This window comes from Rhinoderma darwinii, chromosome 6, assembly GCF_050947455.1.
Source record: "Rhinoderma darwinii isolate aRhiDar2 chromosome 6, aRhiDar2.hap1, whole genome shotgun sequence".
NCBI classification, from domain to species: Eukaryota; Metazoa; Chordata; class Amphibia; order Anura; family Rhinodermatidae; genus Rhinoderma; species Rhinoderma darwinii.
In genome coordinates, this window is record NC_134692.1 from 46,070,221 (window position 1) to 46,095,531 (window position 25,311).

At 38.5% G+C, this 25,311-nt stretch overlaps 1 protein-coding gene across 3 annotated transcripts in view; it reads right to left on the reverse strand.

Moving 5' to 3' along the window:
- The window catches only part of VWC2L (von Willebrand factor C domain containing 2 like), a 138,974-nt gene that overhangs the window by 81,503 nt on the left and 32,160 nt on the right, over nt 1-25,311 (reverse strand). The window contains exons 3-5 of one of the 3 annotated variants that reach the window (XR_012849497.1): nt 19,981-20,110; nt 18,659-18,778; nt 12,420-13,388 (exon numbers count right to left, since the gene is read on the reverse strand). The exons of 1 other annotated variant lie outside the window; for it this stretch is intronic. Coding sequence is in view for 1 of the 2 variants with exons in the window: in XM_075829643.1 (XP_075685758.1) it covers nt 19,981-20,110 (130 nt within the window). In the remaining variant the exon portion in view is untranslated. Of the gene's footprint in view, nt 1-12,419; nt 13,389-18,658; nt 18,779-19,980; nt 20,111-25,311 lie in introns of those variants that run through there. One more of the 3 variants, XM_075829643.1, reaches the window with a different exon arrangement.

Genomic DNA, 25,311 nt, shown 5'->3' on the forward strand with positions numbered 1-25,311 from the left:
TACCTCAAGTGGAAGCTGGTGTTCAGGGCATTGTACAAATAATTTATCAGCATTTTGTTTTATTGTATAATAACAACAACAATGGAATAAGATTGATATCTAAATGTCTCAGTTAATTAAATAAACAAAGGCTGACATTTATTGCATTGCTGCAGTGAATTATATAAGGCTGTTAGGGCTCATGAACGCGGCAGAGCCCTGTGCACAGGATCCTTTCCTACAGAGCCATATAGTCTCCGTGCACTGCCAAACAGGCTCTAATGGACTCAATGTGTAGGGAGCAATACTTTTGGAGGAGAATACTTGTGTACATATGGAGTCTGATGGTGCGGGGTACAATTTGTTTCCTGTCAGATTCATACAGAATCTGATAGAAAAAAACCCTGTATGCTTTTTTAATAATAATAATAATAATAGTAATAATTATAATAATCTTTATTTATAGGGCGCCATCATATTACGCAGCACTTTACAATTCAGTGGATACATGTACCGATAATATCAGACATTACATAGTGACATAACGAATTAACAATTCAAACAAGAGAAGTGAAGACCCTGCTCGCAAGAGCTTACAATCTATGAGTTGTATACCCAAAGCCAAACTCCCCTAGTGCCAGATGAGAGTGTCTGTGAAATCATAAGGAACAATTCAGACCCGATTGCTCCCATTCAAGCATGTCACTCAAAAAACATGACAAAATGCAGACAAATAGATACTGCTAGTGAGACTATCAGTAAATCTGGAATTTCTGCATTTATCCGCATACCCACAGAGAGCATGTTAGAATTTAGGCTCGCATAAAGAAAGGCAAAATCAATTTCTAGTTTTACAGGGAGATTTAGAAGCGCAGCTGGACGTGCGGACTAGAGTCACTCCAAAGGTTTTACAGCTGTAATTTGCAAGAAATGATTGTTGGTTTAGGCTGTTCGGATAGATTGTGGAATGATGTTCTTTGCTTGGGGATAGATTTATCATACTTAGCATCTTTCAGCTTGTTTACATATGAAGAGCAGACAGGAGCAGGAGAGATAACTGGGCCCATTATTATATTAGGCTCTGATTGTCACGTAAAGGATTTGCCATGTATCTTTTTCATGCCTTTAGGGTAGGAACTGGTTAATAGAGGATTTTCTTCACTAATTTTTGGGAACTGACAACCCACTCTTGGCAAGAAGGTATAGTTTTAGCTAAAGCATTCGGTAAAATAAAACTGTATGGTCAGTTTCACATGAGCATAATAGAGGCGTATTTCTGTGCTTGTACAATGGCTGCAAAACCCAGCCCGACCGTGGGTCCGATGACCCAAACTAACAGCATCATAGGGACCAGTCAGATATGTGGTTGGGATGGGATTTGCAGCTGTAAAATGGGCGTAGAAATGTGCCCATATTAAGACTGTGTGAAACTAGCCTACAGTAGCTCACACATATTGCAATACCTTTATTAATATAGGATATTTAGCATAATATTGTAGCATTTTGTATATAGTATTGTAAGGGTGTGTGTACCTTAGAGGGAGCGTATGGAGATGCTATGGGGCACCTGGAGATAGGGGTCCCAGCCTTGGTTGGCTCCATCTCTTAATAGTACATAAATGGGTGCAGAGACCCTCTACAGGTATCCCTTCCCAACATGGTGTATGACCATAGAAATCGCGGGTGGGAAAACCACACAAGGATCTTGAACAGTAGATTAGGGCAAACAAGCATCGAGTCCCCCTCTCCCAAGTGGTTAGCCCTGTCGTGGCATCAACCAGTACCGTATGGGGGCCACATTATAATCTGTGTTATGTTTGTCCCTCTTATTTCGCACCAAAACTGATGACATCTCTTGGTGTAGCTCAGGGCACCACTAGCCTGATATTGTAGTGTGCAAAAATTGGTTCGTCCATCTCCTGTAATCTATAGTTGATGACTATCTATTTGAGTAGATAGGTCAAGGATGAAGCAAGGCTTTCTTTCAACAGGGACATAGATTTTGTTTGATGCCCCTTCCCAACAAAGTATTATATAGAACTCCCTATATGCTGGGGTGCATACACTGACTTGTCCTTCAGCGGCCTAATCATTAGTCTGCCCTGCTTCGCCACTGTTGCAACTGCCTGGCGGCTCTGCTCTCCTCCATCCTTCAAAGTGAGTCTACTGACAAAATAGTATGTTTCGCTGTTATTATTAAAACTTTTACTAACTCTGGCTGCTGGTACCAGTCGCACCCCTCCTCCCATACCAAAGGCAAATACCATAATAGACCCCCTACCCCCCAAATACGCCCTGGGGAAGGGATTACATTGTTGCTTACCATATCATGCAAATACAAATTTAGCTGATGTAACATTGTAGGCTCCTCTGGTCTATGCATGAACATAGCTCTGGCAGCAACGGTGGTATGAAGATATACACCAGTGACCTATATACGGTATGCATTAGGGAAATAACTAGTTACAAATCTGGCCATTGGAAATGTTAAAATGTGCTCCGAAAATGCATTTTTCCTGATTACAAGCTTCTCTAAATGTGTCAAATTAAAATGGCAAATATACTATTAGTAAATGTTGTCAGTTATCACTTCTCAGAATATAATCATTTAGATGGAGATGAGAGTAAATTAGCCTTCACAGAAAATGTTCTGACTCTGCATTATAACCATTTTTATATTAGTAGTAAAAGCTAGAAATTATTTGTCAACAAATCATCCATTGGACACATAGAAGTTATGCCGTATAGAAATGTGCAGTTTGTAATATCTTCGCAGCCACCTGTGCATAATCACGTGAATGAAATTAATTTTACTTTGCAAATTATTTTATTGTAGTATAGGTAATGATGTTAAAGGGAATCTGTCAACAGACAGCATCTATTATTAACTAAGAGGGACTGTGCGGTCGCAGCTGAGATTCCTTTCTGTACTAAAAATGCTCTGGCCATGACCATGTGGTTCCTCTTGGCCAAGAGAGATAGTCTAGAATTACAGCATAGGATACTTTATAGTAAGGGGGAAAAAAAAGAACAAGAGGCGCTTCATGGGACAAGCATCCGTTTGTGATTATTAAAGATGTGAGTACTCTTCACCCAAAAAGAGTGAGACTCTAACCTTCTCAGGTTGTGTAAACCAGACACAACACTGTGATATAATAATATCCGTACATAAGATGTTCCAAATTTTCTAAACAGGTGCTGCTCTTACTCAATCCCACAGTCCAGATCAAACAGCAATATGCATAAAATCTAAGGAAAAGAGAGAAAAGACCAAGGAGCCTTCCCAGCCTAATACTGAGGGTACTGGGATCAAGTATTTGCTCTCACCTTATAATGTTGAACTGACGGTGCAACGCGTACAATGATATAATAATCTCCACAGTCAGTGTAGTAGATAGCTTCTTTATTGTCTACAGAGTAATAACGCGTTTTAGGGTGTACACTCACCCCTTCTTCAGATCAATATGACACACCAAACATGAGCACATGGTGGATTTAAATATGGTTCTTCTTGGGGTCAAAGATCTAAGGAAATGTGGACAAGCCTCCACCTTGTTCTTAGACCTCTGACCCAAGAGAAAAATAGGTTACTGGAACATATAAGGACTGTGCTTGTGATACCATAGCATTGTAAAGGGCTTCAGGTCTCGTCCTGGTCGTCATTGTATAAAAGTACACTTGGTGAGCAGTATTGTTGTATACAGTTTGTCACTATGACAGACATATTAAAATAAGGACATTTGTATAATACCCTAATACATTCTGTTAGGACATCACACTGATGCTCAATGTCATAGTGACAGATTCTCTTTAAGAATGTTCAAACAAGAAACTTATTAAGATGATGGGTGGGTCACTATAGTGAGAAACGTCTGGCAAATTGGAGTAAGATATCTAGGTTAAAATCACCTTGAAGTAACCTAATTATTATGCATAAATATATTAAATTTATACTGATGTAATTAATATACATCAAGGGGTATAATCTCCCTATTCAGTAAAGAAGACGTCACCATGTGTCGTTTACCATGTTGTCTAATAAATACCCTAAAAGGGCATAAGGAGACCATGGTGGTGGGTGCTCCATTGTAAGACCAGCTCCCAATCCGGTCAATTCGAGTAATCAGAATGACCACTATATAACATTACATTTTCCCTGCAACTGTTTGCCGGGATGTCAGGAGCCAGACACACATCAATTAACCCGTAGGCGTTTCTGGGCTATTGGGAGCTGAACTAACAGAATGTTATTATATCAGTATGTACAACATAACAGTTATTTGATGTTATTGAGACCTCACATTGTTAAAGAAAAATTAAGAGCTGAAATACAATCTCCCATTATGGAATATATAATAGACTACCTGTCTGTAGTACAAGTATCTATCCTGGTACGTGTCCCAGTACCAGTAGAGATATATAATCCTGTTTAGATATTTTCAGATAACAGTACAAAGTACACGCCATCCTCTTTAATTTCAGGCTGGTTTGTGATGTGTCTATGGTTAATAAACACACAGCTGCTCTGTATAACAAGGTTCATTGAACATTTAAAGCAAGAAGTCTACATTAGGATGGAAGAAATGTAATAGAAGTCAGGACTCGGTCAACAAAGCTAAGCACTGTTCTCTGCTTTGATGTGTGCTGACTATACATAACATCATGTAGCATTACCTTAGAATTGTTTGATGCTGAGTAAACACATATAGTGGATAAGGTCAGTAAGGCAACATGCAATACAGAGAATTTCAAGTACAGCTGTATTATGTGAATATAATGAGTGTTGACAGTCTGCAGTTGAAAGAATTAGGCCAGTATAGCGCTAATAGGAAGTATACATTAGCATGCAGCAAATTGTTATCATAGGAAATGTAGCAACAAGACCACAGTATTCCAAACATGGAGAATTCTCTTAGGCTGCTTTTAGATGACCTTAATACCGGAGCATTTGAGCGTTCATATTACAGCCACAATACCTAGGGCCTCCCATGGTTCTACTGAAATAGATTTAGATTACAATAGCAAGCTATAGTGATCTAAGTGTGGTTCAGTACAAATGCGGAAGAGTCTGGGTATTGCAACCGCAATACAGTCGCCCATATTGCAGCCGTAATATAATCATTAGTATTATGGCGTGTGAAAGCAACCTTAAATGGACACTAATTTTTCAAACTACTTATACTAATCTAATAGTGTACCTGATAAATATGAACTTTGTAATTTACTTTCTGTTAAAATTTAGTTGTTTTATCCATGCAAATTCTGTGTGAAGATACTGCCACTAGGTGTTTCTCTTCCTGTAATCTGCTGTCCACTCCCTATTGTCAAACAATATCCATCCATAAATATAAAAGAGTATCCGGCACACCAATATTGAAACAAAGGTATTTTTATTTAGTTTTTGTTTTTAATGCCAGTGGCAGAGTGCGACGTTTCGGTCTAAGCGACCTTCATCAGGCTCTGAGCCGTGCTGGAAACTGCATAGATGAGCGCTAGTGGTGCTGATAGCGTCTGGCCGCTGTATCAGAGCGCCATGATATATTTATATTTGAGTTGGGCCCCTATCCGTGCAAAACCACACCCTTCCACGTATCTGGTGCTGTCTGAACCTATACACAAAATCCATCCATAGTTACAGAGCAGAGAAGACGGACTGCAAGAAGTGGAGATGGGTCTCTTCACAGCTTGCCAAAGGAAGTCTATGGAGAGTGGAGCAGCAGGATGGAGCCAGAACAGAGACAATCTGACAAGCTGAAGATGGAAGTCTATGGAGAGGGGAGGGGGAGCAGGAGGAGGGAGATCCAGACGCTGCCCATAAAAGTCTATGACTTTGGAAGGGGAGGCAAGAAAAGAGTAAAAAACACAGAGACGCTGCCCATGCAAGTCTAAGGGGAGCTGAGGGGGGAGCAGGAGGAGGGAGCCCGGAGAGAAAAAGACACATGCATACTGCTCCTAGAGGTCTATGGAGAGGGAAGGGGGGAGCAGGAGGAAGGAGCAGAAGGAGAAAGTCACAGAGATACTGCAGCTTCCTGGTAATTGTTACTCTCTCATCCCAGTGCTGGATTCTCAGCTACACTACTCATTGCTGCTGTTTAATGTCCTCCATGCTGCTGCTTTTATAAATGTGAGAGATAGGAGAGCAGGATTCTTCTCTTGTATGTTTGCAGTGTATAAAAGATATGATAGCCTTGAGGCTCTACCCACTAAAGCAGAGACAACTGAGCATTACAGATAGAGCATGCAGAAGGGAAAACTGCTAAAAAAATAAATCTGAATACAAGTCATATAGTGTCCAGAAATAGCGTTATTCCTCATGTACACACACATGACAGCTTATTCTGAAAAGTCACCTGAACAGTTAGGTACGCTTTAAGGTACCTCTACAAAACAATCTAGCCATCCAGTTAACCATTTGATGCTTTATCTTAATGGCCAGGAATAAATAATTTAAAAGTACTTTAAATATTGGTAAAGCCCCCAGCCCAGATGGTATTGGAGAGCCCATTATATCTCATCTGCTTAGACTCGCTTGTAACAGGATCAGTGCCACCGATTGGAGGACGGCTGATGTATCAATATATAAGAAGGGCAAGAAGATGGAACTGGGTAACTACCATCCAGTAAGTTTGACGTCTATGGTACGTAAAATATTTGAATATATTCTAAGAGATGAACTGTAAAAGTATATAGTGGTGAATAATCTAATAACTGATGACCAGCATAGATTCATGAAAAACAGGTCATGATGCCTAGTCAACATGATCGGTTTCTGTAAGGAGGTAAGTGAAGATCTGGATATTGGTCATGTGGCTGATGTTAAATAACTTGATTTTGCTAAAGCATTTGATACTGTACCACATAACAGCCTTGTTCTGAAGCTATAGAGGCAGGGACTGGAGAACAATTTATGCACATGGGTAAAAAATTGGTTAAGGGATAGAAAACAAAGAGTTGTTGTACATGTAAATTGTACAAACTCAAAATGGACTAAAGTCAGCAGTAAGGGAACCACTAGGATCAAGGTTAGACCGAATTATTTTTATTTTCTTTGTTAAGTACCTTGTGGATGTGATTTAAAAAAAAAAACAATTTCTGCTGATACAAGAAAAATATAACAGAATGATCTAGAAAAGCTGGCAGCATGGGCAAAAACATGGCAGATGAATTTTAATGTTGATAAGTGTAAATAATGCACCTAGGCCGCAGTAATAGTACTAATGAATATAGATTAAACTGAATAAAACTGGGGATAATGGAACAAGAGAAGGATCTAGGTATTCTGGTTACAAATAAGCGAAGCAACAGTACAAGCATCAGCTGCAATAGAAAATTGGATTTTAGGGTTTAAAAAAGAGAGCTAAAAACCTGTGATTCAAATGTAATATTACCTATCTATAAATCCCTTGTACAACGACATGTTAAATATGGGATTCCGTTTTGGGCTTCATATTGTAAAAAGGATATAGTAGAGCGGGAGAAGGTTCAACAGCAGGCGGCTAGAGTATTAAATGGGATAAGAGGCTTGAAAAATCGGGCTTGATCAACTTGGACAAAAGATGCCTTAGAGCTGATCTCATTTATATGTAAATTTACATCGAGATCTGGTCAATACAAAGAACTGGCACATTATTTGTTCTTTCCAAGGACTTTACAATGGACCAGGGGACATTCATTGCATTTTAAACATCCATATAGGAAAGGGTTCTTTACAATTAGAGTAGTGAACCTATTGAATGCCCTAATAAAAGCGTTGGTAATGGCAGATACTATGTCAGTATTTTTAAAAGGGCTAGATACTTATCTAATAATGAATAGCATAGGGCATGATGTATATATTATTGAGGCAGGTTAAACATGATGGACCTGTTGTTTTTTTTTCAACCTATGTAATTATGTAACTTTTTATTATACAAATAAAAGGCAATCTCCAGTAAACTATGACAGAGCTTCCCGTTAGGAGTATTTTAGACCCCCCACTACTTAATTACTAGGCAACACTTTTTACTCAGCAGTGACCTTATTATATGTACAGGGCAGTATTTAGTAACTACAGATGTGGCACCGGTGACAATGTTGAATCTTCTGCTTTTGTGCAGATATGACATCATCATTACTTGCACACACAAAAACACAATTCCTAAGAAAATGTCTGACTGGCAAAGATTTTAGTCAAGATAAGAGTTTGAAGGATATAATCTCCATCATCATCATCATCACCATCATCAGAGTATTTAGCAATGATCACATATTCAGATATTGTCCCTACAGTAATTCCAGCTCGGCTCACCGAGATCTTAACAATTTCCTGATAGATGATCAGTTAACCATCATCTGCAATAGTCTCTGGGATGAAAGGGTTTATTGTGCATTGAGTGGGGATGAGGGGGTTGTTGTACATTTTTGAAGAAATTTACCTACAATGTAGTTAATTTTATTAAACCAGTGCAAGAGAAAAGTGGAGCAGTTGCCGGTAGCAGATTACAGCTTTAATTTTTGTCAGGACCGTTGGAAAACTAAAACGGCAACCTGATTCGTTGCTATAGGCAACTGCTCTACTTTTTCTTTGCAACCAGTTTTGCTAAATCTCTCCCAGTAGTATTTTGAACTATAGAGGTGTGAATCCTAGATCTGCAAAATAGACCAAAATCCCCAATAGCATTTTAAAATGAAATAATGGAACACAATAATAAATTAAAGAGTTCTTCCACAAAAGTTTTCTATGAACTATTCATGTAACATGGCAGCTTTTTGTTACTCCCATCCATTTCAATGTGAAGTGAATGTACTGTAAGTGCAACACCTGCTCTCCACTGGTGGCCAAGACTAAAAGCAACCAGTTTTTGGAGTTGATAGGGGTATCAGACTCCCACCAATCAAATTTTTCATGACATGTCATACCAAACTCTAAACAATAAGTAGTATATATAATTGATGACAAATCATATAATATAAAGGCAGTGGTTTGGATATAAAAGCTGTAATGTTGCTTGTATTCAGCAAACCTTAAACTAAGTTGGCTCAACTATGGGGGTGGAAAACATGTCAGAAAATAAACTTGTCACTGCTCTAGTTTGCCCATTTTTTCGGCCTCATCCACATGGCCGTATTATGGCTCCGTACAACCTCCAAGTTGTATGAAACAATAATAGGAAACCCACAAGCTTTTATGTGGTCCTACTGTTCTTCAGCATGCCTCCATTTTTTCTCTTTTGGATTTTGTATGAGGCTATGAAATATCAAACTTCCATAAGCAGTTTAGAGAGGATATAGTAGATCATAATTATTGCTTTCAGCTGATGTGTCTACAGAATATTAGTTTTTATTAATCTTTTTAGAAAGTGTGTTTGTTTTTTCGGCCAACCTCACTCCAGTATCTTACCCTTCATTTCACTGAAAACATAAATTTGGTTATATAATCACTGTACTGGGTCAGTAACGTTGAAAGCATGGCCGTATATATAGCAAAGATGCCAATATTTACACTGAAATTTTACACCAATTCTGGTTAAATCAAGTTGTAAAGATTTATGAAGGACAAATAGAACATACAGGGAACTTATGGTAGTTTGTGTCTAAATGTCACTGGGACACAATCCAAAATAGTGAAGGAGACCAGAGCAAAATATGTATTATGATCATTTCTTTAACTATTTACTAGCTATAATGATGTATTTCATATCACATAACAAAATCATAATGTAGTAATATATCTTATAACATATAACAATTCTAACAGTAAAGTAATAATGGCACACGCATCTCAGGAGAATACATAGATAAGAATGGTCCCATTAAATAAAGGAACAAGAGCTTCCCTTCCTTGACACCACCACAAGGTTCCTGCTACCTTGCCCTCTACTCTATCCTTTTAAGAGAAAAGGATGGGGAGAAGGTCAGACTGGTTCCCACAAAATTGATATGACTGTGGCTATAGGTCTATATGGAATTTATATATTAAATTATATATTTGTGAAACAACTGCTGTTTAAGCAATAATGCTGTGTTGCTAATAAAGCAATTGCGCATGAAAATGCAATAAAATATATGATTAAGAAAAGCATGGAGAAATGAACTCTGTCATACCAGAGGGAATCTCTGGAGACTCTTTCTATTTTCTAAGACCCGGCTGTTCGATGTATGATATTGAGTCACGCTGATTGAAATTAATTGTGCGGTGAGGGTCAGACTAAAGAAGGTTTTACACAGGACGATTATCGGGCAGACAAGCGTTCATATAACGCTCGTTGCCGATAATTGCCATGTGTAAAGAGGGGAACGATCAGCAGATGAACGAGAAAACGCTTGATCATCTACTGGTCGTATCGCTTTAAAAAAGTAAAATATTATCATAGTCGGCAGCACATCTCCCTGTGTAAACCAGTAGATGTGCTGCCGACATGATAAAAATTTATGGGGACGAGCGATCGGAGTAACGCCCGTCTGTCCCCAACCGTAGCTCCGTGTGACAGGAGCAAACGAGCGCCGATCAACGATGTCTCGTTGATCTGCGCTTGCTGCACCGGCCGAGTGCCGGCCAGTGTAAAAGGGCCTTAACATGAGCTCAGTCCTTCCTTAAAAGATCTGTCTATGTAAATGTCAGTCTCTAGTGGTGTGCTTGCTCTTTAGACCTATGCTACGAGGACCATGGATGTGGAGGTGGGGCTGACCACAACAACCTTTCCATTGCTTATTCATTTTCTCCAAGGTGTTTGCTACAGCTGTTAGGGAACCTACCTGCCCCTTTTCATCTACATGTACAAATCTGTCAAAGCTTGCCTCCCACCCCCAGCAGATTCTCATATAGACCACTATAGCTGTATTGTATATCAGCCAGGACCCTGCATTGTGAGAAGATTGTTCTTGTTTGAGTACATAAAAGTAGTAGATTTTGGCTGCATTCTTCAGATTAGATATCTAATGTAATGAAATGGAAGGAAAAGTTGCACACAAGTTGGCCGACTAGTGCATAGTCTTTAGTAGGTAGCATTTTCACCCTTGATTTTTGTGTAAACTCCTGTAAACCCCCCTTTTATTTTACTAATATTAATATTTTTTTTCACTTCTGTTAAATTGAATTCCTAACATCATCTTATTATCTGGAATGTAAGGATGGTGGTTTTTTTTCAAATGGTCATTCCTATCACAGATACTGCTGGCATATTGTTCGGAAATAACATTATTTTCTGATCAGTGGGGTTCCTGGCAGTTGGACCCCCACCGATCAGAAAGTGATGGCATATCCTCGCGATTTATATCTTGAGAATGACAGGTCTACATTGTTGCTTAAGCACCGTGACACCTTCAAATATTTTTTCTGTACACCGGTGCTCCAGGAAGGCTCCATTCACTTTGTACTATAATGCTTAAAAAAGTCCATCCAATTTAGTCTATTATCCTGCAAGTTTGATTCAGAGGAAGGCAAAAACCCTCATGAGGCAAAAGCCAATTTTCCTCTTTAGGAAAAAAAAACCTTCTCTACTTCAAATCTGGCAATCAGAATAAATCCCTGGATGAACACTTCCTTACCAGTTATCTAGTACCAAGAACTTGTAATATTGTCTGTCATGTACCTTTTGAACTCTTTTAGAGAATTCACCATGACAACTACCTCTGGCAGAGTTGTCCATAGTCTCACTGCTCTTACAGTAAAGAATCCCCTTCTATGTCGGTGTAAAAACATTTCTTCCTTCAAATGTAGAGGATACCCCCTTGTTATAGTTACAGTCGTCGGTATAAATAGATCATGAGAGATCTCTGTATTGACCTTTGATATATTGATACATAGTTATTAAGTCACCCCTCAGCCGTCTTTTTTCTAAACTATATAACCCTAATTTTAATAATCTTTCTGGGTACTGTAGTTCACCCATTCCATTTGTTATGTTCGTTGCCTGCCTTTGAACCCGCTCAAGCTCTAATACCTCTTACTTGTGCACTGGTGCCCAAATCTGTACACAATATCGATGTGTGGTCTGACCAGTGATTTATAAAGTGGTATAACTATGTTCTCATCATGAGCATCTGTGCCCCTTTCGATGCATCCCATGATCTTATTCGCCTTGGTAGCAGATGCTTGACACTAGTTGCTACAATTAAGTTTTCTGTCAACTAAAATTTCTAAGTCCTTTTCGATGTCAGTTTTATCCAGTGTTCTCTAATTTAGTAATTAATCTTGGCGTGTATTTTCCCTTCCCATGTGCATAACCTTATGTTTTTAAACCTCTTTTGCCACTTCTCGGTCCTCCTCTGTGTTAATTACTTGACACTGGCCTAGTTTTATCTGCAAAGATTAGTATTTTACTTCAACGGGACTGTGCTGCAGTTCCCTGCACACCGAAGAGTGAAGAGTTTGTTAATAAAAAAAAGTCACAGAATGTGTGAGGTCAATGTAGATAAGACAAGTTAGACAGTGTTACATTTTTATTTACTCTGTATGGCAGTGTTGTTAGACAATGTAGATAAAGCACTTTATAAATTAGATTAAAGCTGGGCATTCGCTTAATGGTGGGTAAAACCTGGTACAAGAATCATCATTATTGCTGTTCCCAACTTTTCAATGGAAATCATTCTATTTTTTTTCTCATCTATGAAATATAACTGTTGTGGCCTCTGAGCAGTCAAAGGAAAGGTTCCACCATGATGCAGTCCTCCATTTTTTCCTTGTTGAGGATGCATGGAAACAAACCTAATGTCCTCCATATTGGTTTCGTTAAAACTATGCATAATAACTCTTATTGTACAACAGAAATAGCTGTCTAACTCTAGTCTAAGGGTGCCTTTACATGCTGGGATATTGTGTACGATTCTGAGATTTCGGGCTCGTCCCTCTATTTGCTTCTGGTCTAGAGAAAAAAATCCAATAACGTGAGTTTGCATTTGGTAAATCCTCAATTTTGCGATGAAATTCTAATCGCAGTCACATGGTACAGAGTGGGGGCACCAAAATGTAGATAAGTGGTTTAACTGCCAGACCATCAAGCGATTGCATGGATCTTACAAACAAGATTATTAGCATGCCCGAAGATCTGCAATCAATCATGATTTTGACCGAAAGTGGTTGCCTATGAGTATAAACACATTTAGATGATTGTAAGCTATCATCAAGTTTAGTCGAATCGCACGCATTATCAAAGTGTGTAAAGACACCTTAAGGCGAATATTAAAAATTGACTCTCAATTAGCTGTGAAATTTATGCATAACTCTCCTAGATAACATTCAACTATTATCTATGATACTTAAAATTCACAATGTGAGAAGGCAGAAATATGAATTATACAAGAATGGGAGCTGTAACCTTGGTTTATTTAAGAATGTATGAAGTTGCTTTCAATATTTCCCTTACTGAGATATTAGGATACTATGAGAAATCTGAGAATCCGGCACCCTTGGCTGTGAATTTACTGGATTACTGTAAAAAAAAAAAAAAATAACAAACTTGAAGCATATAACAATAGAGGCTATTGGTCTTTTTCAAATTATTAATATTATTCTGCAGATTATTCAAACGGAATTTTGAGGCAGAAATTCCGCCTGCAAAAATCTCTGTGGGAACATAGCCTTAGAAGGATTAGTTGAGTGAAATGTTTAGTCGGCCCCAATGATGTTCTGCTGTTAGTGGTTCTCATGTCACATTTTCCCATCAACAGCTATTTACTGTTGTAATTTACGCTACAAATGAATGTTTAGTGTACATCCATACTAATTTGTCTTTATAATAAGGTAATAATAAAGAAAACAAAAAAAGAATGGTGTTAAAAGTGCAGCATGAATGGTATAGACAAAGGCATTTCTATGAATTTGAGTCTGGTTTAATTCTGTTAATTCAGAAATGCTGGGTAAGCGCTCATGCACATGAATATTTTATGTGTATGGACCTGTACACTGGTGCACAGGCTGTACTATGAGTCTGTGTATCACTATATGGTGACTCAATAGGACATCATATTCTACCCCAGAACCATTGCTCCCAGTGGAGAATCCCTGGGTAATGGGGCATGTGATGGAGCATGATACAATTAGGTTTTTAAGGATCCTTGTAGAATCCATGAAAAGAGGGAGCAGAATATCTCCCCTGCATTGGTGCCATCCTAATCCTCTTCTAAATACAGAGAACTGAAACATTAGTAAGTTTAACCTTTATTGTGGGAAAAATATTTGAATGTTTATTAACAGATGTTATCTTGGAGCAGCTAAATGAGAATAACCCCAAAACACAGATTCAACATGGGTCTATGAGGGATCGGTCCTGTCAAACCAATCTGCTCAGATCCAAGTTACATAGTAGACTATCAGCTTAAAAAAGACAAGTAAATCAAGTCCAACCTATAATCTTATTGTGTTGATCCAAAGGAAGGCAAAGACCTATGAGGAGTACGCAAATTGCCTGATATTAGGAGGGTAAAACTTATTGCCGATTTCAATTATGGCAATCAGGATAAATTCCTGGATTAGTGTCCCATCTCCAGAAATCTAGTACTCATAACTTGTAATATTAATACTTAAAAAACAGCATCCGGGCCCTTCTTGAACCTGTTCAATGAATCAGCCATCACAACATCTTGTGGTAGAGAGTAGTATAGCCTCACTGCTCTTACAGTAAAGAATCCACATTTATGATGATGGTAAAATGTATTTTCCGCTAGACATAGAGGATGCCCCCTTGTCCTTGTTATAGGCTTAGGTGTAAAAAGATCATTAGAAAGATCTTTCTACTGTCTAATTATATCTTTGTGCATTGTAATAAGATCGCCCCTAAGCCGTCTTTTTTTCTAAACTGAATAGCCCCAAGTTTGATAACCTTTCTTGGTACTGCAATCCACCCATTCCCTTAATTACTTTGGTCGCCCTCCTCTGCACCCACTTAAGTTTAACTATGTCCTACTTTTACACAGGTGCCCAAAATGGCATGCAATATTTCATATGTGGTCTGACTAGTGATTTGTAAAGAGGCAAAACTATGCTCTTATCTTACCTCTTTTGATGCATCCCATGATTTATTTGCCCTCTTATTTTCTAGGTGTACATGACCAAAAACATAGTCATGTCTCTATACAAATCACTAATCAGACCACACATGGAATATTGTATACAGTTTTGAACACTTGTCTATAAGAAGGACATGGCTGAATTGGAGCAGGTGCAGAGGCGGGCGACAAAAGTAAATATGGGAATGAGTACCAACTTTTATACGTTCCAGGCTAGTGCATTGGTTAAAATACAACAAATGTTAAATCGAAAATGGTGTTTATTGTTTTATATAACAAATTAATGTACAACGTTTGTTAAGTAACTGGTTGGTAAATTACTTTATATGATTGATAATGCTCTAGACATTTCTGATGTACACTATCTTCTGTAATAATGCAGAAGTAAAAATGTATTAAGCTGCATAATAGGGTGGGGGCGAAGGGTTTCAGTTGGGACTGGTATTGCCTTGTATGATGTCTATATTGTAAAATTCAAATAAAATTAGTTTGATCCCCCAAAAAATTACAAAATAAGGGACTGGGTGGATTGCAGAACCAACTAAAATGATGAAACTTGGGTTTATTTAGGTTGGAGAAAATAGATTTCAAGGGCGATCTAATGACTATGTACAAATATATAATTAAACAGTACAGAGATGTGTCTACATTTTTTTTTTATACCCGGGCCTTTAACTATAACAAGGGCCGTTTATGTTTATGTAAAAACAAGGTTTTTACATAAACATATAAATGGATTCTTTACTGTAAGAGTAAGCAGAAGATAAGGATCCAAGGCACCGAGTCCAGTTAAAACATAACTTTTATTTTGTGAGCATGTGTAAAAGCGACAAACGACATAGTAACATTTCAGCCACAGGGAATTTTTCAAGCCAGTGTGAACATGGTGAAGGAACACTCCCATTCAAGTAATGCACAGCCATTGCTTCTTCAATAATTCTGCTCATCACCCAAGACAGTTCTGTGTAAAGCAATAAAGACATTGTTTTTACAGAGCACTGTCTAGGTTGGTGGGTGGAAATTATTCACACAAAATAAAAGTTATGTGTTATATGGACCTGGTGCCTTGGATGCCGATCTTCTTCTTGAGCTTACCTGCAGAAGTGGTGGAATATGGCTGCAAAGACCACGGGTATTGGGAGTGGAGTTGAGGATTTCAATCTGTCTTGTCTTTACTGTGAGAGCAGTGAGACTATGAAACGCTCTGCCACAGAAGGTTGTGATGGTTGATTTGTTAAACGTGTTCAAGAGGTGCCCAGATGCCTGTCTAGAAAAATAATATTAAAAGTTCTGGGTTCTAGATTAGTGGAGATAGGATGTTGATGAAGGGATTTATTCTAATTGCCATATTTGGAGACGGGAAGGAATTTTCTTCCTTAAAACACTATAGTGGGTTTTAACCTTCCTTTGAATCAACAAAATTGTATTATAGATTGGACATGATAGACTTGTATCTTTTTTTCAAACTTACAAACTGATACTGTGTTACCAAGTTTCATATATTCAAATGTACTACTGTTTTATGTTTTTTTTTTTTTCCGATGATCGGTATGCTTAAAGGGTATCTAAACGTTCAAAAAACTTGTCATGTCATGTCAGAAGATTTGATTTTCGGGGGTCCGAGTACTGAGACCCCTACCGATCGCTAAAATGAAGGGACAGAATCGCTCAGGTGGGCGTTGACCCACGTAGTTTCTGATCGCCTTTAATCTGAATGCCGAGCAATTGGTGTACGGGCTCAGTAGAAAGTCTATGAGTCCATACACCAGTTGCTCGGATTTCCAAGAAAAGCTGATTAGTGGCTCAGCGCTCGCCCGATCGCTTGTCACTTCGTTTTAGTGATTGCCGGGGGTCTCAGTGCTCAGCCCCCCACCTATTAAAACTTCTGACATGTCAGAAGTTTTTTGAATGTTTAGTTACCCTTAGAGCAATATGTATTCCATATTTGTAACATGTTAATTTATTTAGTGGATTTAAAATAATTTGTAGTTTGCTGATGCTAGAACAGAATATTCATGGTGACCCTAGTCATTCTCAATGCATGAATATTTTACAGAGAAAGTAATAAAGATTGATGAACACACTGTCTACACACTGCTGAAATTTGTCCTTGGTCCAGGTATGATTTTCGTAATTGTCCTTCCTGAAATAACATTCATGTCTTGCTAATTCTAAATTTTCTTTTTAAATGTTTTATCAATACCTTCAATTCTCTGAAATGGCCTATTGGGTTTTCAACGTCACAAATTAAAGGAGCTGTCAACTCTTTTGGATTCATTTATTGAGCTGAATCAATTAATTGTTTCTTCAATCAGACCTTCTGAGACACTAGCTTCTTTTGTTTTATATTTGGCATAGGCAATGTCTTATTATAAGAAAATAACACAATGGACATACTTAATCAATTATATTTTTGGACATTTTAACTCATTAGAAGATTGGACATTTGGCTTGTACAAATATGAAAACTGCAATAGGTTCTATATATGTGTTATCCCTAGTACTGGTTTATATAAAATAGCTGCATTACAATAATTAATACAACCTTAAAGTGAAACTCCGGGCAGTAAATACGTAAATACAATTTTACCAAATAGACCTAACTTGGGTCATTATTCTTTTTTAATCACCCGCCACCTGTTTGCTTTCTAGGGATGTTAGGGTAGTAGTACTCTATGCGGTCTTCTTTTCCATACTGCTGACCAATGGATCAAGGAGAGCGATTGCAGTTACCAAAACCTGCCCCACTCAGTCAGCACCTTGTATCTATTGGCTGTAGCTGCAAATCACTGACATAATTGCTGCCCACCTTCACCCGTGTCCACCTGCTTTGTATGACTTTTGAGAGCTTTTTGCACGCTTATTGCTTATTCCTCCAGTGTATGAGGAATCAGCTATAAGATATCATATGCTCTCCAATGTTATAGAATGCTAGCAGCTACAGCAAAAAGCGGGCATCAATGACTCCAGTGCCCTCAAACCAATATCTGCACGGCCTTAAGTGGGGTGTGTATTGGCAACCACAGTTATTATGCTTATTGAAGGGCCTTCGGGGCAGTGCATGATACAGGGATGGTCTCTTTGGTGTTCTTTGAATCTCTATGTCATGCACCTTCCCCTCAGACCCTGCACTAGGTATAACACAGTGTAAGGCCTCATGCACACGACCGTAGTGGTGTGCACGGCCATGATTTGCAGCTCGGACGGCCGCAGAATTTCACCTGCGAGCCACCCTCAAATCGCGGGACGTGCACATGGCGGCGTGCACTCATTTCTATGAGCCTGGACCGCAAAACACGGCCATAATAAGACATGTCCGTTCTTTTTGCGGTCCAGGCTCCTGGGCAATGCACGGACCGTGGAAACCGCGGTCGTGTGCATGGGCCCATTGAAATGAATTGCGGCTGCAAAAATACGTTCGTGTGCATGGGGCCTAAAGATTTTTTGTCCAAAGTGCCTACCTTTACTTTTGCAGTCTCCTGCAAACTTGCTATAGTTAAATCCCAGTGATCATCTAAAAGGTTCCCGCCTTTAGTGAACTACGACGACTTAGGCATAAACAAATTAATATAACATCTCATGTTTAGAATCTTTCTTTACATCTCAGCTAGATCCACTATCCTTAATAACCAGCGTCGTCTATAGATTCCATGTATAGATCTGTTGGAGTGTATTAAGTTCTTTCTGTAATTACCTCCTCACAATGTATATAGCAATACGGTTCAAGTCATTCCACGCTGCAATGGAAGTAGGGAATTATAGTCCCCTGCTATGCGGAAGCATCATGCTGACATAGTACTGTTTTCATTGTAAGCTTTAAAGAAAAAAAAAACACTTCACAGTCTGTGCTACACAACAATTACTACCTCCCTATTTAACTTTCAAGAACTGTTCAAACCTCATTTAACAGAGGGAGAATTTACAATTTGTCATTATGTTTCTTTTCAACATGAAAAGCTGTTCTTATTATTACAATAAGTAATCGAGTATTATTTTCATTTAATATGTGGCAGCTTAAATACCCACTTTCATTACAAACTGTTTATGCTGTTCAAACAAAGTTTCAAATCCGCACAAAAATCATTAAATTTGACTTAAAAGTCAATAACTCACTCATTGGCAGCTTTGTATTTCAATATATTGTGTAATAAAAGTGGACTCATATCTCAATGTATATATATATATAATATGGTACAACACATTAACACATGACTAAGGCCGAGTTTTACAGAGCTGTAATACGGCACCTATAGAAGTCTATTGGGCCTTACCGTATCTCTGTATGTTTTTGATTTTATATGAAGGAATACGGAGGCATGCTCCATCGAATGCCTTATTATGGAGACATTCTCCCTGGGAAGCATTGCATCAAGGGGAGAATATTTCCATAATACGGCGCCGTACACAGGCACCTTTCTGTAGCACGTGGACTCCATGTGCTGCCGTACAGGCAATATGCATTAAAGGGGTTTTCCTAGTCCTAAGAAATTTATGGTCTCAGGATAGGCCATCAATATCTCATTGGTCGGGGTCCATCTCCCGACACGATGCTTTCTCTTCATTTCCTATACTGCTCACACTGTGAATTGCCAACACACTTGTAACGGCGGTTCACAGTATTACACCCTTCTCCCATTCATTTCAATGGGAGAAGACTGTAATCCTGTAAACTGACGCTACAAATGTGACGGCGATTCACAGGGTAAGAAGTAAATGTAATGAAGGGGAAGCAGTGCTCGTACGAGGACTGCAGCCCCTTCAAAAAAGTTGATCGGCAGGGGTGCCGGGCGTCAAACCCCAACCGATCAGACATTGATGGCTTATCCTGAGAATAGGCCATCAATTTCTTAGGACTGGAAAACCCCTTGAAACCTTAATCTGATCTTTAATCATAAGAATGATAAGAATCTATGAACGGCACAATAAACGGAATCATAGCTGAACTGGACCCCAGCAGCTTAATAACATATTGCAAAGACAATAGTGCAGTTGTGGGCTGCACAGAGTTACACTCACCATTCTTGCAGACGGGGCAGCACTGCTCAGGTTCATACACAGGATTTACACACTCTGGTACAGCACAATCTGCTACAACACAGTGGACTTCATTGCTGGGTTCACACCGGCACCATTCACACGGAGAAGGCTGTCAGGAGGTAACAGACATGTTACAGAGTTTGTGACTGTCAAGCTTGCTTACTATTATAACAAGTCATTGCATATACTCTCACAATACAGATATCTCACATTACAAGGACAAGCAGCTGTATTAGGGACTATGGGACTACAAATATGGCTGGTCGTTGTATCAACTCTTAGCAAAGTTTCAGATATGATCAATTGAATTCACTGAATCACTTGGGAAATTTGTAGTTTTGAAAATGTGATTGATCATGTCTTGTTATTGTGTCATCATGATGTGACTTTGGCTATCATTAATAACAATTTTCTGAGAACGACATAGATAGATACATTGATTTTTAGCTTATTATCACCGATTGTGTCTATAGTCTTTGCAGCATGGATAAATGTGTATAAATAAGTAGATTTACCTTTCTAGATTTCTAACATGTCACTAAGACATGTCAGAAGAGGTTATTAGTGGGGTTCTATGCCTGGTGAACCCCCCACCATCATTAGACAAATGTTCATTACTGTCCCATTGCAGTGAATGTGATATTTCAGATGACAGGCTCGCACCCTCTTCATTATACCAATTAGTAGTGGTCTGAGGACATCCTTTGGCATGTAAGAAACTGTGCAAATAGAGGGAAATGGACAGCATCTAAAACCAAAGTCACTATGATGTGCATAGTGCAGGTGCTCAGAAGGGCTCTGTCCATCTAACCCGATACAATATGACCAGGCAAAGAACAATAGATAGCACTCAAATCTTGATGCAAAAAATCTAGTGGATTTATTGCAGTCATGTTACGTTTTGGCTTAGCAGAAAGGCTGCAGGATGAAACGTTGCACGACGGGTTTAAATACACTTGATTTTTTTACATCAAGATGTAAGTGCTGTCTATATTTCTTTGCTTTGTAATAATGTACGAAACTGTTTGAAACTGAACTTTACCTTTAAATATTACTTTCTGTAAAAATGGGAAGTTGGTTATACATTGCATTAGTGGTCGAAGCGTTAAATCTTCTACTCTGCCTTGCACAAGTAAATATAATATATTTGGCTGCTCCCAGTAGCCACTAGAGGGAGCTTCTGAGGACCTGTACTGACTCCACTGCATTTATATCTGTAATCGCTATGCTTCCTCTAGTAGTAGTTGTGGGCTGCCAGAATAGTTACAGTTACCAGTGCAGGTGGAAGAGAGGATTAAAAGGTCTGTATGAGACAATATATTACCAACTTCCTTTTTTTACAGTAATGCCTCTATGAAAGAATAACAATAATAATAGGTACAATGACAAATCTCCGCTAAGGGACCAAACAGTAAAGGACATTTTTTTTATTTAAAGGATATGTATAATTTGTTATTGCACCAATGCCTTTAAAAGAAATGAAGCAACTTTGCAAACACTTTAGTTTTGATTAAAATCTCATCTATTGTCTGTAGGTTATCAAAACAAAGGGGCAGAGAAAGTGGAGTAAAGGGGGTTTTACACTGGGCAATTATCAGACAGACAAGCGTTAATAGAATGCTCATTGCCGATAATTGCCCTGTGTAATCAGGGCAGCGATCAGCAGATGAATGAGCAAACACTCGATCATCAGCTGATCGAATTGTTTTAATAAAGTAAAATATTATCGTTGTCGGCAGCACGTCTCTGGGAGACGCGCTGCCGACATGATAATAATGTATGTGTACGACCACTTGTCCTCATCCATAGCTCCGTGTGTAAAAGGCCCTTAAGACACAACTGCAGAATCAGACTACACAGGTTTGGTTTGTAGTCTGTTACCATAGAGATGCATATGAGCTATAGACCTAGAACAGTTTAAACAGTCTAAAATAGTTTTGTTTTTTTAATGTAGATTATTTGTAAGAGTAGCATCATTTTTTTATTTTAGATGCATTGGGGCAATAAAAATTGTTTTCAAAATAGAACAAAGCCTGCATATCACCTTTTATAACTACACACACAAAAATGTTGATATTATATTGAGCTAAACAATAGATTTAGACATATGTGAGTTATTCCTTTACTTTTGAATAAATATTGCATTTTAGTCCTTTCATTATCTCCTGTTAACATTTTTCCTAGACAACCCCAAATCAATATCCGAGGTTCAGAGAGCATTTTGTACATGTATGAAGGTTTGGCTGACTCACCCTTTTTTAAGCAACATTCACTGTATATGTACTAATAGGGACTCATTGGGCTGAACTGGTAATTTTTAATGCACATGTCTAGTCCCTGTAGACACAAGTGTGAGCGGGACAAGATTATGTACAGAATAAACATCAAAATCTGCATGTCAATTTACTGACAGTCTCTTCTTAGCAATGAGAAAGGGTTTTTTTTCTTGCATTTTTTTTTATCAATTTCAATAAGTGGTGAAGAAGAATAGCAGCAAAAAAAAAGTACAGAACAAGTAACAACATAAGAAAAAAATTCTATGAATTTAGATTCTGTGTGTAACATATGCGATCAGAAATCAGTCACCATCCAAAACAAGGTATATAGTTTACGGAGTTGGTAATATATATGTGTATATATATATTTATATATATACACATACACATACACACACACACACACACACACACACACACACACACACACACACACACACACACACACACACACACACATATATATGATTATAGATGGATATGAGACTGACAGATGACATGTAGATAGATATTTTTTAGATCACTTTTGATCAGAACGATGATAAATTAGTGTCACATTAAAAGCTTTTATGCTCAGATCAAACAAATAGAAAGAAGAGACAAGAATTCGTCAGTGTGAGATATTTTTTTAATTAACTCACAATTAAGCATTTATTCAGGCAGTAATTATCACTGGTGCGGATGGTACTATTCAACATGGTATACCGCCTACACAGATAAGGGATCTGCTGCTTGACCAGCACGCTAATTACATTTTATGTTTCAGATTGACAGTTTAGTACACCTTAGGTTAGAACTATAGGACCTCGCATGAGATTATTTTCCATATAACTCATAATTAAACCGTTCATAATGCTCAAATTGTAGCAGCGACTTACAGTAATTGTTTCATGTGCTACACAGTTCACCTTTGCTTCTATACTAACAACTATGAACGGAACTGTGTGTAATTCTGTTTCTATCTGCTCGATATTTATTTGATCCTGTTTTAGATCACATGGCTTAGAGGGAACAGTGCCCAGGTCCCTTACTTCTCTGCTCACTAGCTACAAAGATTTAAAGGAAACTTTGGTTATAATGTTCCAGACTATGTTTTTTTTATGGATGTCAAAGTTGCACAATACAATAACACAGGTGACGAAATGGCGCATATCAGGGATAGTATGGAAAACTGCATCCAAATCAAGCTTTAAATGGGTAGCTCTGGGACTCGCACCAATTTTGAGATTGATGGTCTCCCTTCCCTGCCTGGTGAGGCGCTCGCTGGCCGCCACATCCAGGCAGAGAGAGGCAAGTGGAGAGGTGACCAGGCTTACAGAAACAGCCGAGGGTCTGTGCTACGCTCTCTCCCAAACTTCCATAGAAGTGAAAGAGAGTTATAAAAAGTGCGTGGATATGCCAAAAATGTCTAAGATGGGAATACCCCTTTACGGAAAGCTAAGCTATAGCACTAGTGACAGCCACACTCACATGTTAATTGATGTGTCAGGTACGGTAGTGAGGGGTCCATGGTTTCCTTTACTTTTGCTGATTGTAGGGGTTTCAGGGATCAGAACCTCATCGATCATACATTTAAAGCCTTTAATGAAAAATCCCAGAAATGCTTCAAGTCTACATAAAAAGTTGTCACTGTAAATAATTTGCTTTGTTCCTCTTTCTTGTTTACTCATGTTTTATTGGCTGTTCTGACAGAATTCAGAATTCTGCTGGATTCCGGTTACCAAGCAGTGCATTGTGGGAGCTCAATTGACATTTATAAAGTCACTTGAAAGTGGAATGGAGCTAATGCGCTGTCTGGTCCAAACAAAACTATCTGAATATTGTTATTTTTTACCATATTTAATGACCTTGTGAATCCGTGCCATTACTTAATCATGGAGATTCCCTTGATTTAAGAGATTACTATCATACTTCACGAGACTTCAGATTGGCATAATCCGACCAAAACAGAACCTTTCGCCCAGCCTTTACAGGAAACAAACAACCCATATCTTTTGACACCCTCTTTGTTGAGCCCACCATGAGCTAAGGCGAATAATAATGCTGGCTTTTATTTCTAACCATCATTCTTATATACTCCTAGAAGAAAGAAGTACAAATACCTCATGAAGCCAACCCTTGTCCATGTGTCCTATAACAGCATATGGACGTTATCAAGGGTACTTGAGTACCCCCCCTAACAAGCAGCAACTCTCACTCTGGCGTATTAAATGGCTACCAGGTAATAATACAGGGGAGATGCACTAAAAATATCTGGGTGGTCATGGCTTAGATAAATGATGTTTTTTCCCATCAAAATTAGGTGTTTTCAGCGGTGTCTTAACCCATATGAAAGGGGTTATCCTTTAATTACAGGAGTTGCCTTTTTCTCCTGAATGGACTCCTCAGCCTTCTCCTTTGTTCCCTCAGTTGGGTTCATATACGGGCTGGACCTCTCTATTTACTATTGAAATCAACAATTTGAGTACTGGTCAGATGGCTGTTTTATAGCATTTTAGTTGCTATACCAATTTGACCCTTTCTTGCTTTATTTTACAGTTATTAAGACCCAAGTTGCCAGATTCCTATATGCTATATGGCTGAAGGGTATTTCGGCTCACAAAGAGGTCAAGATGTTGACTTTGCCTCGAAATTCCCCAGGTCTCAATCCAATTGAGCATCTGGGGGATGTGCTGGAAAAATAAGTCCAATCCATGGAGGTCCCACCTCACAACTTATAGGACTTAAAGGATCTACTGCTGACTTGGTGCCAGAAACCACAGCCACCTTCGGAGGTTTTGTGGAGTCCATGTCACGACGGGATTAGAGCAGTTTTGGCACCACGAGGTGGACTTACACAATATTAGGCAGATAGCTGAACAGTACACACACACATATATATATATATATATATATATACATATATATATATAGAGAGAGATGATAAATAGATGATGGATAGATAGATAGATAGATAGATTTTTTTGATCTTACACTCCTCCCATTCTGTCGCGGGTGATTTTAATTAGTGTAATTAGTTTAATGCTGGTTCCTA